At 37.7% G+C, this 16,619-nt stretch overlaps 1 protein-coding gene across 1 annotated transcript in view; it reads right to left on the bottom strand.

Annotated features, from left to right (window-relative positions):
• LOC134677923 (scavenger receptor class B member 1-like) overlaps window positions 1-16,619 on the bottom strand; it is a 49,873-nt gene that overhangs the window by 28,493 nt on the left and 4,761 nt on the right. Inside the window, exons 2-3 of the mRNA XM_063536368.1 lie at window positions 3,554-3,645; window positions 2,825-2,988 (exon numbers count right to left, since the gene is read on the bottom strand). Of these exons, the coding sequence (XP_063392438.1) occupies window positions 2,825-2,988; window positions 3,554-3,645 (256 nt within the window). The remainder of the gene's footprint in view (window positions 1-2,824; window positions 2,989-3,553; window positions 3,646-16,619) is intronic.

A 16,619-nucleotide genomic window follows, 5' to 3' on the forward strand; every position in this document is an offset into this window, starting at 1 on the left:
GTGATCCATTAATCGTGAAAGTTTAAACACTTTAAACGTACATAAGAGTAATATTGTCTTCGGTTACCGCGATAATTACTCATGAAATAAAGTCACCCACCCAGTCACCCGTTGACCACGAGCGCTGTAAAGAGTTCGAAACGTCGGTATGCAGTATGCATTCAATATACGCGATATAATCCGTTTCAATGGTTTTAGTACATAATTATTTTGTATTTTTCTATGATAATCATACGCTGGACTTCACTGAACGTGAACTGATAAGTCAAATATGTAATAACATGACGTAGATAATGTAATCTGATTCGTCAAGCAGAGAATCCTGATCAATTGAATCTGGTTTGAACCCACTACCCCTGCTCCCTGCTCCAAATATGAGGCCATCTTGATGTACTAAAGTGTCACTTAAATTATACAATCAAATCAACTTCTTTTGTTCAGCGGGAAGAAAGGTGTAGTTTCGCCCACTCTGTCTCATGACTCCTCTACACGATGGGCCAACGCCAGCCACTCCAAGAGACGCATTTATGCGTTAGAGGGAGCAAGTGATATTGCTATCTCATTTTACCGCATGGCTGCGTCCCTTGGAGTGGCCGGCGTTGGCCCATCGTGTAGAGGAGCCATCACAGGACAGAACCACTACACCTTATAACAAAGTCCCCCGCCGCGTTTGTCTGTGTGTATGTATGTTCGCGACAAACTCAAAAAGTACTGAACTGATTTTCATGCGGTTTTCACCTATCGATACAGTGATTCCTGAGAAAGGTTTAAGTGTAAATATAATTTGTTAATACGTGCGAAGCAATATGAGTGAGTAATATGAGCATGTCGTTTTAAATGAGAGCGTAACTCAAATTGTATGGGAAAATGCGTATACATATATTTTTGGAAGTTCTTTTTAACTCACATTCATTAATTCGTTCATTCTCTACACTTTTTGTATAGGTAGGTAATTAGCGTATACAGATGTAGTGCATAATTGTTTTCCATCGTATTTTCTCGGGAACGTTCTTATTTGTCATGCTAGTTCAGTCAATGTCAGTACTTTTAGTACCGAGACTGACTGAAATAGTTTCTGTGAAAATACGATGGAAAATAATTATGCACTAAGATCAGTGTGGCTAATTCAGTCATAGGGACTATTCTGTCCACTAGAGTTTTTCTCGTACAACTAACAAAATTGATAATTTCATAGACAAAGCAGCGATTGCTTTTAGTTTCAGCAATCAAAAGCAAATATTTTTCTTTCCTACGATTGAAAATCAAAGAAATATACGCTCATGGACGGAATAAGTCCATATGGCGGAATTAGCCACATTAAACTTACATCTGTACTATACATACCTGAGTGTAATAAATAATTTACCTTTACTTTCCCGCCGATTTACTTTCACGAATCTTTTCAATTAATTGAACCACTTTGGCCACTTATTTATCAGTAATGGCAATAATTAATTAATTTAAAAAATCAATCACATCACACCTACGGCTGAAGGTGACCAAAATCTAGATTAATTATGTTAATTAAAACAAAAATATGTTTATGTAATGCGATAAATGTAACTTACCTACTTAAATATATAAGTATTAAGCAAGTTGCAACAATATAGTACATATCAAGTTACCTAACTGATAAACAGGGGTTAACCCATTAAATTTTTATTTAACATGTTAACGATGTCACGGGCGATGGCATTCGATTGAGTAAATCACTGAAACCTCATTATTAAATTATAACATTATGGACAAGCTCAAATCTGTCTTGTACCTATGGCTTCATATTTTAGTGATAGAATACAAACTGTGTGTTAGAAAAAAACACGATCGAACAGGGCCTTATTAAAATTAGGAGTACCTCAGGGTCCTATATTAGGGCCATAGCTTTATAATTTTATACAATTGATTCTGATAACTAATGAATAGACAAATGGACGTTTTTCACATGCAGATTCCTATATTAGGTCCGTTACTATTGCTTTATAATTTCATACAAGTGATTGATAACTCACGAATACATGCAGTCTTCCACTTGCAGATTCCTGTCGTAGCCATCTCTGACCCTCTCCCAGTTGGCGTAGTTGAAAAGATGCCGTCGATCAAAGCTTAATTATGAGGGGTACCTCAGGGTCCTATATATTATAATTTTATTAAATTGATTCTAATAACTCACTGTCCCATTTGGTGTTATTGAAGAGATGCTTCAGAGGGTACTTCAGGGTCCTTTATTAGGTTCATTCATATCATACAAGTGATTGATAACTCACGAATAGACAAATGATCCGAAGTCTTCCACATGCAGATTCCTGTCGTAGCCGTCTCTGACCCTCTCCCAGTTGGTGTAGTTGAGAGATGCCGTCGATCAAAGCTTAATTAAAAATGAGGGGTACCTCAGGGTCCTATATTAGGTCCATTTGCTTTATAATTTTATTAAATTGATTCTAATAACTCACTCTCCCATTTGGTGTTATTGAAGAGATGCTTCAGAGGGTACCTCAGGGTCCTTTATTAGGTTCATTAATGTCATACAAGTGATTGATAACTTACGAATAGACAAATGATCCGAAGTCTTCCACATGCAGATTCCTGTGGTAGCCGTCTCTGACCCTCTCCCAGTTGGTGTAGTTGAGAGATGCCGTCGATCAAAGCTTAATTAAAAATGAGGGGTACCTCAGGGTCCTATATTAGGTCCATTTGCTTTATAATTTTATTAAATTGATTCTAATAACTCACTCTCCCATTTGGTGTTATTGAAGAGATGCTTCAGAGGGTACCTCAGGGTCCTTTATTAGGTTCATTAATGTCATACAAGTGATTGATAACTTACGAATAGACAAAGGGTCCAACGTCTTCCACATGCAGCTTCCTGTCGTAGCCATCTCTGACCCTCTCCCAGTTGGTGTAGTTGAAGAGATGGACCTTCATCAGGGGCTGCACGGTGGGGGCCCGCCAGAGGGAGAAGGCCATTGAGTTGTTTCTTATTACCATGTTCTGTGAACAGAAATCTTTGTATAAATATATTATAACTAGCTTTTGCCCGCGACTTTGTCTGCGTGGAATTAGTGACAGCAGCTAAAGTAGGTATAGCGCCTGGATAATGCTAATATCAATCATTCAATTCGCGCATTGCTTTCTTCAATTATTAGGCAATTTATTAACTCTTTCAATTCAACCCCCCTTTGCGCTCTCTTCATGGATGATTTCCGACATAAAAACTATCCTATGTCCTTACCCTGACTCAAACTATCTCTATACCAAATTTCAACTAAATCGGTTCAGCGGCTTAAGCGTGAAGGGTATAACAGACACACAGACAGACACACTTTCGCCTTTATAATATTAGTATGGATAGTAAGTGGGAAGCCAAGGCAGGTTGCTAGAGTTAGACCGTAAAAAGTCTGCAGCGATTTTGATAGCCCACGCAGTGGAAGTGTCATTTACAAACGTCAAACTTCTATGAAATTATGATGTAAAAATAACACTTACACTGCGTGGGCTATCAAATCCGCTGCAGACTTTTATTGGTGCGACTTTAGTAGGTATAATTGATACTTACAGATAATATAGCATTGTTGAGGGTATTAGTGAAACAGAAGAACACTGTCCCGATGAGGCTCAGTACGAACGTCGCAGACAGGCTCACAAGCACTGAAACAAACATACGAACAAGTTTCAAAAATAGTACATTGTTACCCAAAGGTTGTCTGGTAGAGATCGCTCTTAAGCGATAAGACCATGTTGTTACCTCTATTGTCTTTGTTTATGTTGTTGTAAACTACGTGTATGTGAGGTGCGCAATAAAGAGTATTGTATTGTGCAACGAGGAGGGGGGGGGGGGGGAAATATTGCAAACGAGGGTGTTAATTCGCGACAGCCGCGGCTGGAGGGAATTAAAGGATCGGGTTTACAATATTCTTACCCCAGGAGTTACACAATGCTTTTCATAACACTTGCGAAGAAACTAAATTTTAAGCGAAATAAATACTTTGACATTTCAAACACTCGTCCGCCATACCGTCATGTTTCGACTGGTTCGGCATCGAAGGTACACTAGAGTTAGACCAACTGCCGTATTCGAACTTCAAGATATTCACAAGAGACGACACGTACTAGATTCATTCTAGATACGTTATAGTTTAGATATCAACTGGTTCTCTTTTGCAGCGGCAATTTGCAATTCGGGCAATACGTTAGATAGAGTAAGATATCTATTAGATATGAATTGGATGAGATATGAAATGTCAAATTTGACAGGTTAGATCTTAAACATATTATCGTTATCGTATCTTGGTGGTGTCTAAAAGATATATAATAGATGTCTATTTTAAAATCCGAATCGGGCCCCAAGAAAAGTTTTGCAACGATTTTGATAGCACACGCAGTGCAAGTGTTATTTTTAAGTCATAATTTCATAGAAGTATGACGTTTAAAATAACATCGTAATAAAATTATCTTTTCAGACTTATCTCGGTCTGACTGTATTCGCTTAATTTTTTCTACATTTCAACATAACTTGTTTATGAACTTGACAGTTTGACCACTGACACCGATAAGAGATCATACGATGGTTGTTGTGACTTACTGATTTTAAATTTTGGGGGCGTTTACTTGATAACAGACGTTGTTATGGAAACTATCTACGAGCAGTGTTGCCAACTCGGATTTTGAAAATATGCTAGACTAATGTCTAGATTATGCCAAAATTATACCAAAGATTTTTGAAATATGCTAAAATGTCACTTGAAATTTTAGACACATACATTTTTCAAATTTGCCGCCTTTTTCTACTGACAAGATCTACTTGACCAACTTTATATAGTCCGTCGACGTCCATCCGTCCACAAAAGTCAAAATTCATATGAAAACATGAACCACATAAGGCGATGGCGCATATTGTTGCTGCCAAGTTGGTGCAAACTTAGACTAAATTATGCTAAAAAATATGCCAGATGCTAAATGGAAAATGTTGGTGCCAAAGCGAGTGAAAATATGTCAGATCTGGCATCATTTATGCCAAGTTGGGAACACTGTCTATAGTTCGTTTTTTTTTAGCATTAGAAAGAACTTGCAAGAAGGTAAGCGATCTTGACATGTCTTTTAACTGAAAAACGCATTTAAAAAATCAAAAACTATTACTTATGAAAGCAGAAGAATATAAAAGATCGTATTAGATTGATTATTGTTACATATTTGCCGTAACTTATTTTTAAAATGTGTTTTTCAATTAAAAGACACATCAAGATTGTTTACCTTATTTCTAATGCTAAAAAAAACGAACTATAGTCACGAGTTTATGCGTGTGCTCATGATGAGTTCTAGGAACGCGCAAGGCGAGATTTGCCCATAGCGATTTGACTTTATGGGGTCTCTATTGTTTCCCAAATAGTTTTAAGTCATAATCTGTTGTTTGTCCGAATTTTCGTTAGTCATAATTGGTTTTTATCAGAAACGCGTAACTTTTCAGGATTGCCATAAAACAAACCTAACCTATCTACAGAATAACCTTACGAAAATCCTGAAAGTTAACGGTTTCAGTTTTATGACTAACGATAGTATGATATCGTCGGCCTAAGTCGCAAACCTCGTAACTCCATTTCAAGGAAATTAGTAATTGCTACCATGGACAACAATACTTAAAGTCGTAAATCTCGTAACTCCTCCGGAGGAGTATGGAGGAAAACTTTTTTCTGCTGCGTTACCGTACAAAATGTAACTTTTATCTGATCGAGTTGTTACTTTTAATGTGTTAATTCAATAATTATTTATGTATCTAATAATGCCCCTGTAAACAAAAAAGTAAAAAAATCAACATGGTTTCTTAAAAATCGATTTTTCTTTGCTAGGCAGTCTAGGGATACGGAATCAGTGTTCTAAAAGTTGATTCACCCAGTACAATGTTCAACAGCCTCTTGGGGTTCAATGTCTTAATACTAGTACAAATTACCTCCAATGAAATTTAAATCTTAATTAAATGGAATAGAGTTTCTTTTATTTCGTTTCGTCGATTTTAAAACAAAACAAATTCAACTCTATTTTCTAATACCGTTGATTCAAATTGGATTGCCAATTTTCCTTGTATGGTGGGCCGCTAGAGGATAGAGGATTCCGGCTCCATCTTCGCATTCTCCAAAAGCTTTGATACGTCGTCTCGTACTTCTGACCCTTATGGAGATGGCTCTTATCAATCAACTAGGTTGCCTATCTTTATCCGGTCACTATATTATGTGGTTGCCATGGGCGCCGGCAGCGGGGTGCAAGGGGGTGCACTTGCCCCCCCTGGCAGGAAAGAAAACAAGTAGGAAAAAATACAAAATATACTTTTTTATTTGACTGCGCCAGCATTATAATGTTATTGTTTGAATAAAATTGCATATTAAGTATTGTTAATAACATTGACACATACTTAAATGATAGCATCGAGTGCTTCTATTACACATATGCACCTCCCTGAAAATAATCCTGGCGGCGTCCATGGTGGTTGCCGTGTTTAAATACTGTATTGTGTTCGCTATATAGTATACATATAGCAGTATATATAGGTTGTATCATATACCTAACTTATCTGTGGCATTTTCTATGTAAGTATATAGCCTTGTTATGTTAATAACCATGACCCAGAAAAGCTAATATTACCTAAGTATGTAAATAAGTAAAAATCCCTACAATAGCATAGATAAACCAATAATATTATTACTCCGTAAGGACGGGCCTTAATACGTGCATTAAAAACCGGGCAAGTGCGAGTCGGACTCGCGCACGAAGGGTTCCGTACCATAATGCAAAAAAAAAAAACAAAAAAAGCAAAAAGAAAACGGTCACCCATCCAAGTACTGACCCCTCCCGACGTTGCTTAACTTTGGTCAAAAATCACGTTTGTTGTATGGGAGCCCCATTTAAATCTTTATTTTATTCTGTTTTTAGTATGTATTTGTTGTTATAGCGGCAACAGAAATACATCATCTGTGAAAATTTCAACTGTCTAGCTATCACGGTTCGTGAGATACAGCCTGGTGACAGACGGACGGACGGACGGACGGACAGCGAAGTCTTAGTAATAGGGTCCCGTTTTACCCTTTGGGTACGGAACCCTAAAAATGGTACCTACTAATTCGTCACTCACGAATTCGAGCCAATGTGGTCACGCCAGCCTAAGCTGCCGATGCCGGTCGCCTTCCCTGCGTCCCCGATGCCTGGCCCCGCTCAAACGGTATCACCGGGCTAGGGGTCGCGGGGTTGGATAAACGGCCGGTGGCGAAAAAGCTGGCCCACGCTGGACACACTGCCGTCCACAAAACGACGTGCGATCGACCCCCCACAAGGTGGGGCGCGACATGATTCAGCCTCCGCAGCCCAACGGCGGTAGAAGCCCCTCACAAGAGGGTGTCGAATGACTTCCACGACGTCGAGCCAATAGTGCAGTCTAATACAACTAGTTGCGACCAATCGCGCGCGCGATGCGATCTACCAATCGCGTTGTAGCGGTGTCACACCGCTGTACTGACACCATTCATGCCCCATTATTGCCCGTAAGGCCAGTCCTGAGATGTACGTCAATGTACAATAATAACTTCCGATAACAGTGCCTTGGAACATGCTAATATTTATAACCTTTGGCGTAAAGAGTACGTATAATAAGCACATAATATAATAGAGACCCGTTAGGTACATTACACCTAACGGGTCTCTATTGTTTCCCATAAAGTTTTGAGTCATAATAGTCATATGTATTTATAAAAAAAAACAATATAGTTATTGTGTTTTAAATAATGCCTAAAAAACTATTAAAATAAAATAATGTACTTATCGTTATATTCCGCATTTTCATTAGTTATTATATTATTACTTGGTTTTTCTCAGAAACGCATAACTTTTCAAGATTGCCATAAAACAATCCTTTTTTTTTTATGACCCAGGGGGAATCCTTTATCCCACTGGCCCGGGAGAAGCTCAGTGGGTATGTCCGACTTCCACGGACTAAACCCCCTGTGGTGTTCCGCCGCGTGCTTTGTTGGCGGGGTTTCGGGAACTCGATTGTTGACCTCCGATACCCCGTCGGCGTTGCTCTTGCGAGCCCATCATTTGGGGCTGCACTAGCAGCTGTCTCCGCTGAAAGCACCTCGGAACACTTAAGGACCTTCCAGCTCGATACCTCTGCAGGCGAGTGATGGAACTCCCGACCCATCATCACCCGCAGGTTCCCGTTAGGCATCAGGTATCCTTGCTGCGAAGGCTCTTCTATCCTTGCTGCGAAGGCCTACCTGGCCTCCTTCGGCGCTGAGGAAGCGAGTTCGCGTATTATTATCCTCCCTTGAGATGGAAAACATTGTCGAGTAACACGAAAGCCTTTAATCATGAGAAACTGTTCTTAACACCATGTGATTATGTTTAATGAAACAATTTTCTCAGTGGAAATTGCCGCCAAGTTCTGTTTAATATATTATTTTAATAGCTTATTTCATACATATTTAGTTTATATTTATACTTAAGCCTAGTTTTGAATTAGTTTTGTTTAGATTATGTGTTATTTAATAAAAGTTATCTATAAATGAAATGAAAGTGACATAACAACGCAACGCAACCAGCATATATATGCAACGGGGAGCCACGCCGTTTTGTCGCCTAAATAGTGTTTAATTTAAGTTTATAAAATACATTATGTAGGTACCTATGTTAGCCTGTAAGGTATTTGTAATATGGGACTAGTTGCCTGATTTAAATTTCTAAATAATAAAATAAATAACTGTTATATTTGTACGTTTATGGCTGTAATTAATTAATACACCATTATTAAAACACAAGACCGTTTATTTCGGAAAATCATACAACTCAACTGAAAAACTTCAAATCTTGACAACTGTCACAAACGGTCATAGACTAATTAAATCTATTCATAAACAAAGAGTATTTATTATTACTACACTCTCCCCCACATAGTAATATAAAGGTTTAAGTAAATGTAACTATTCTAAAAGCTGACTACATTTTAGTAGCTGATTGGTATGCCGTTTCCAACTTTGCCCCTCAACTTCGACCTCATAAGTTACACCGGGCACAATAACATGTGTAATGACTCCGAGCGACCATTTCTTTTTATTTTTGCGGTAGTCCCTTGCCATAACCTTCTCCCCGGACAGAAAAATTTCCCTATTATTATTATTTTTCAGTGACTGTTTCATTTGTTCTTTATCAATTAGGGCAGCTACTGGGTGAGGCCTAAGCAGTGAGAAACGGCACCTCAGGTCCCTGCCAAACATTATCTTTGCAGGACTTTGGCCAGTCGCTTTGTGTATTGAGTTGCGGTAGTCAAATAAAAATAAATTACAGGCATATTCAGGTGTACGACCACTTTCAACGATTTTTATCACATGCGACTTAAAAGACTCAACAAAGCGCTCGGCCAAACCATTGGTCGGTGGGTAGTATGGTGGACTGAAACTCTGTTTTACCCCTGTAATTTTACAAAAAATTTTAAACTCTTCGCTAGTCCATGTTGGACCATTATCGGTCACTAAATGCAATGGGTAACCAAACCGTACATAAATACTTTTAAACATTTCAATTGTTTTGCGAGCTGTTATATTTGTCATTACAAAAGCTTCTGGCCACTTTGAGTAAGCATCTATTATAACTAGGTACATTTTTCCATATAGAGGACCTAAAAACTCTGCATGCAATCTGTGCCAAACGGTTGGTGGCTGGGGCCATGGTGTTAATTTAATTTTCTCTGGAAGTTTATGGTTTTGGAGACAGATCTTACAATTCTTAGTTATCTCATTAATGTCCTTATCCAAATCTGGCCACCAAAAGTAGGAGCGCGCTATCTCCTTCATTCTGGTTATACCCAGATGGGAGGCATGCAATTCTAACATTATTTCATCAATGAGAGAACAAGGTATAATTACTCGATACCCCCACAACACACAGTCCCGGTCTATGGTAATTTCGTTTTTCCTAGAGAAATAGCAATCATATTCTCCACCTAAATTATTCCTATCGGGCCATCCATCTCTACAAAATCGAATGATGTTACACAATATGCCATCTTGTTTTGTCTCTTTTTGAATAATTTCCCAATTTAATGTTTCAAATTTTGAATTGTTAATATAATTTATTGTGTTAATTTCAAAAGTTTTTTCAAGCATTTCAGCATTTCTATCTACCTCATTTTCATTTTTCATAACCACGCGCGACAAGTAATCTGCTGGGTTGTTTTTGGATTTTATGTGCTCAATCTGGTAATCAAACCCACTTAAAAATATTGACCAATATTGTAGCCGCTTTGCTGCCATTTTAGGGATACCATATTTAGGGCCCAGTATTTTAGCTAAGGCTTCATTGTCAGTTTGTAATATGAATTTACGTCCAAATAGATATTCATAAAATTTTGTTACACCAAATACAATGGCATAACCCTCTTTTTCCAAAATCGGGTATTTTGTTTGAGTCTCGTTTAGTTTTCTGCTGGCAAATGCCACTGGCTTAACAACATTATTACTGTCTCTTACTGACAGTATTGCAGCCACACCACTGTCACTTGAGTCACAAGTTAAAATAATTTGCGAATTTTTATCTAGATGTGACAGCGAACTTGTATTAGCTAAAGCAGTTTTAATATTTTTGAATGCTATGTCACATTCCTGTGTCCACTCAAACTGATCCTTCTTTAGGCAATCATATAATGGCTTCAATATAGTTGCCATATTTTGTAAAAATCTGTTGTAATAGTTTACCTTTCCGAGAAAAGATCTAAGCATTTTGACATTTTCTGGAGGTGGCAATGACAATAAGGGCTTAATTTTACTTTTTATTACCTTAACCCCATTTCTGTCAATTTCAAATCCAAAAACATCCAGCTTTTCCTCAAAAAATTTACATTTTTCTAATTTAATTTTTAAACCTGAATCTTTTAATCTTTGTAATACTAATTTCAGTCTCTCATAGGTCTCCATCAATGTTTTACCATAAATAAAAATATTATCTATGTATACAATTGCATCTAGTCCACTTAGTTTTTGCGACATCAGTCGTTGGAATGAACCAGGCCCTGTACTGACCCCGAATGGTAAAAATAAATACTTGAAAATTCCCTCCTCGGTAACAATTGACACCAACTTTTGTGATTCCTCATCTAGCGGAGCTTGTAAATAAGCTTCACGCAAGTCCAGCTCACAAAAGTATTGATTTCCTTGTAATTTCATCAGAATTTGGTCAATTGTTGGTAATGGGTAGTGGTCAATTTTCAGATATTTATTTATTGTTATGCGAAAATCACCACACAAGCGAACCGCGCCATCTGGCTTTAAGACAGGTACAATTGGTGTACCCCAATCTGCATATTCAACAGGTACAATTCTCTTGTTTTTAATTAACCGTTCAATTTCATCTTTTACTTTGTCTTTGAGGGCAAATGGCACAGTCCGCACGGGCATGAAAATTGGTCGGGCCCCTGGTTCAATTTCCAAGTGAATTGGCTCTCCCTTATAATCACCCATCCCAGGTTCAATAATGTACTTATCGTTATATTCCGCATTTTCATTAGTTATTATATTATTACTTGGTTTTTCTCAGAAACGCATAACTTTTCAAGATTGCCATAAAACAATCCTTTTTTTTTTATGACCCAGGGGGAATCCTTTATCCCACTGGCCCGGGAGAAGCTCAGTGGGTATGTCCGACTTCCACGGACTAAACCCCCTGTGGTGTTCCGCCGCGTGCTTTGTTGGCGGGGTTTCGGGAACTCGATTGTTGACCTCCGATACCCCGTCGGCGTTGCTCTTGCGAGCCCATCATTTGGGGCTGCACTAGCAGCTGTCTCCGCTGAAAGCACCTCGGAACACTTAAGGACCTTCCAGCTCGATACCTCTGCAGGCGAGTGATGGAACTCCCGACCCATCATCACCCGCAGGTTCCCGTTAGGCATCAGGTATCCTTGCTGCGAAGGCTCTTCTATCCTTGCTGCGAAGGCCTACCTGGCCTCCTTCGGCGCTGAGGAAGCGAGTTCGCGTATTATTATCCTCCCTTGAGATGGAAAACATTGTCGAGTAACACGAAAGCCTTTAATCATGAGAAACTGTTCTTAACACCATGTGATTATGTTTAATGAAACAATTTTCTCAGTGGAAATTGCCGCCAAGTTCTGTTTAATATATTATTTTAATAGCTTATTTCATACATATTTAGTTTATATTTATACTTAAGCCTAGTTTTGAATTAGTTTTGTTTAGATTATGTGTTATTTAATAAAAGTTATCTATAAATGAAATGAAAGTGACATAACAACGCAACGCAACCAGCATATATATGCAACGGGGAGCCACGCCGTTTTGTCGCCTAAATAGTGTTTAATTTAAGTTTATAAAATACATTATGTAGGTACCTATGTTAGCCTGTAAGGTATTTGTAATATGGGACTAGTTGCCTGATTTAAATTTCTAAATAATAAAATAAATAACTATTCTGACTTCTGACAAGTCCGGTCACAGGCATCCGTGGGCTACGGTTACCGCTTACCATCAGGCGGGCCTGATCCATTTAAAGGTTAAAAAATAAAAAGAATTTGTCCAAGAACTTGGCTAGCATCTCTTCAGCGGCGATCTATATATAATTACCCGTAGACATGAGGAAGTCCAGTCATACTAACTGCAATAGTGTAACACATAATTAACTGATCATCTGTAGACCTTATTCCTTTGAAATAAGGTTGAAAAGTTGTCAATTAAGCCTTTTTAGCCCTCCCACAGTTAATTTGAACTTTATTTCAAAGTGATAGGGCTCATTTTGAAAGTGAAAGGATAATATGGATGGTATCTTAATATCTTATTACTCTTATTAGCATCGATGTCTGTGAAGATTTAATTGTACGGATGTCTTATAATTATCTATATGGATGGATATTATGTCTCCAGTTTACCGCCTGAGACATAGCGACTTAGCGACCACCTCATCCTAGCGATCACCCTGTATATCTCATCAAGTGAGAAGAATCATCATTTAGTTTAACGCTCGACTTTGCAAGAGTGATAACGAAATTTCCATTTTCTTGTTTCGCGGTAGATGGGTTGGGGTATAGCAAAGGGGGGGCTGGGACTTAGAATTTTTTTTTACAAAGTGGTGTCATTATGACACCACTTTTAAATGATTGTAATGTGTAGATGGACTATAGACCCCCAGATTGTGATGGATTGTGGTAGTGGCGCCCCCTATGCAGAGTTTCGCGTAATATTCCCTATGTTTCACGTCTGCAAAATGACGACGCCGTTTGTAAAATGCCGAATCTTACAATTTGACTGCGACATATCCATCGTTTTAAGTTTTAAGTCACGTTTTGATAGTCAGTCTCCTAATTAACTACTGTTCCTATGTTGAAGCGTACTATGACTTGCGATATGCAAACGTGAACTGGTAAATTAGACCTTATTGTAATGATAATAAGGTGTTTAATTAAGTGGCTTGGAGCGGTCAATAATTAACTAGACTGATATGGTGATTAACAGTTCAGATCTTAGTGCAGGCTCCCTAGATATGTGCATAGGAATCGTCTAGATGGAGTTTAGAGCAATTATTTTATGAAACCGATGCTTCCTAAAATACTGGGGTGCGGGGGACGAGGTGAGCGAGTCCCGTGCTGTGATTGGTCCGTTCAAAGACACGGGCGTCACACAAAGACACTTTGACTCGAACATAGAGTAAAACTACCGTAATATTTGTGGCAGAGGGGGTATAGTGAGTATTGTATTCTTTGGGGTAGCGCTACTATGCCCAATCTGGAGGATGTCTTATCTATGGATATGTGTCTTACTCTGCAAACGTCACCGATAATCGCATGTGATTTGCAATACATTGTGTGGGATATTACCGGGTTGATGATGAAAACTGATACTTGTATTCATATTTTACAAGCTTTTATTTTTTACTTTTACCTGACCGTCGTCTGTCTGTCTGTCTGTCTGTAATCAAATCTTGCAAATTAAATTTGATCCACTTCCCGGTTTCCGATTGAGCTGAAATTTTGGATACATACGTAAGTCGGGTGACAATGCAATATTATGGTGTCATCGAGCTGATCTGATGATGGAAACCGGAGGTGGCCATAGGAACTCTGTGATGAAAGAACGCAACCTAATTGTGTTAGGGGTTTTTAGAATTGTCTCGATGAGTATTAGTTGCCTGTCGTAAGAAAAGTACAGTCAGCGATAAAAACTTGTACCAAAAATGAAATGTTTGCCAAAAACTTGTTAACTTTATTCGTTTGCTACAAACATAATAACAATCAATTTACAATAAATATTCCAGAAGTCACTATAATTTGTCTGTACTCAAACTGGACATTTGTCACTCCATCCCCGACTTTTTATAAAAATTCAAAATGGCGGGAACCAGTGACACGTATGACACAATTGATATTCCTTTATAAGCTAAAGTAAGAAATTAAGAATGATCAAAATATAAAGTATTAATAAATAATGATCCTTACAATTGCGGCATTTGGTTGATCGATTAAATTCGTTGCTTCTAATATTTAGCCAGCAATTATATAAAATCGCATGAAGTTTGTTGCAACGTCTGTAGAAGCCTTTATGCATAATAGGATGTTAAGCGAGGCGTAGACTATACTCCGTATCTTATATATTTAAATAAAAGTAAACAAAATCTATCCTCAAATGGCTCCTTAAGCCAGTCGATGGTACTCGTAGATGAAAACGTTACATGATCAAATAATTTATTTATTTACATGTGGAGATCCAACAGCTAACTAAATGACAATGGAATCTTAAATACATAGATATATAGAGCCAATTACAGGAACTCGCAAATAGAATGTAGGTTAAAGCCTATATATTTGCTATATATGTACATACTTTACTCTTTGGATTAAAGTCAGGTTCAGTGACCGATCCAGGCGGATTTGTATTTGGTTGGTTATTCATTAAATGTTATAAGTGTTATAACTACCCGAAAATGTACAAATTGTTTGTTTACTTTTATTTAAATACCTAAAAATACAAAGTATACAAAATCATTAATTCATCATATGAATTCGCTATAGGGTCGTCTATAAATATAAGTTAGTATGTGTTCAAAACGCGAAAGTTTCAAGTGGGCAGGTTATATTATTTCATCGTACAAGTTTTTAGTTAAAAAATCTTTATCAAGCGCCTGAGATACTGAGATAAGGGTATACCTATAAAAAAGCTTGTTTAACAAATAACCTGTAAACACAAAAATATAGTCAAAATACATCTAAGTGACCCCACTTTTATCAGACACTTAATTAAGTCAGATTCGTGATAAAGTATTTGTTTTGACTATTGTACCTAGGTATTACTGAATCGCAATTAAAATGGGATTGAGATAGCTGTCAATCCATATTGATTTAGACGTAAGTGTATGGAAATCTGTTATTTCTAATCCCTTTCTGATCGCGGCATGATAAGAACTAGTTATGAACAGTTAAAAATAAAATTTCAATTGGGCACTTTCCTCTAGGTACTTTAAATAAATTATTCCACACTGTGCACGAAAAAAACACCAGATAATAAATAATAATTATTATAAAAACATAGATATAGATGGTCAAGCAAATCTTGTCAGTAGAAAAAGGCGCGAAATTCTAATTTTCTATGAGACACTATCCCTTCGGGCCTACATTTTTCAAATTTGCCGCCTTTTTCTACTGACAAGATCTGCTTGACCAAGTATAGGTACCAGATATTTTTTACCACAATTTCTATTTAATAAATCGGATTGAAATATAAAAAGTAGGTGAGTTGACCGTGACGTTACTATACACGTTTTCAAAAAAAATCCATATAGGTATTATTTGCAAATCGTTTTGACAGTTCTAAAAAAAACCGGGCAAGTGCGAGTCGGACTCGCGCACGAAGGGTTCCGTACCATAAAGCAAAAAAAAAACGGAAAAAATGCAAAAAGAAAACGGTCACCCATCCAAGTACTGACCACGCCCGACGTTGCTTAACTTTGGTTAAAAATCACGTTTGCTGTATGGGAGCCCCACTTAAATCTTTATTTTATTCTGTTTTTAGTATTTGTTGTTATAGCGGCAACAGAAATACATCATCTGTGAAAATTTCAACTGTCTAGCTATCACGGTTCGTGAGATACAGCCTGGTGACAGACAGACGGACAGACGGACGGACGGACGGACGGACGGACAGCGAAGTCTTAGTAATAGGATCCCTTTGGGTACGGAACCCTAAAAAGAAGCTAGTAGGAAAGTAGCCAATTTGACTGTATTAAAAATATTAGCGAAACGTAGACAGCAGTTATTTTTAGACACAATTTATATTTTAATGCCCGTACTTATAAAATTTAAAGAGTAGGTAATTTGACTGTGACGTCACATGCTAGTGTTTCATATAAAGTCCATAGTAAATCGTTTTGACAGTTCTAAAAAAGAAGCTGATTTGACTAATAGGAAAGTAGCCAATTGGTAGGTAGGTAGGGTGAACGACACTTGGCCCCTGTTTCACTGCCAATTGTCGTCTCACATTGACAATTCTGAAATTGAAAATTGCTAGTACAGTCAGCAGCAGAAGTTGCCAAGCGAGCGAGGTGTTCAAAATGATCTTGACGCGACTTTATTGTTAAGAGAATAAGAGCGT

Source organism: Cydia fagiglandana, chromosome 27 (assembly GCF_963556715.1).
Source record: "Cydia fagiglandana chromosome 27, ilCydFagi1.1, whole genome shotgun sequence".
Lineage (NCBI taxonomy): Eukaryota > Metazoa > Arthropoda > Insecta > Lepidoptera > Tortricidae > Cydia > Cydia fagiglandana.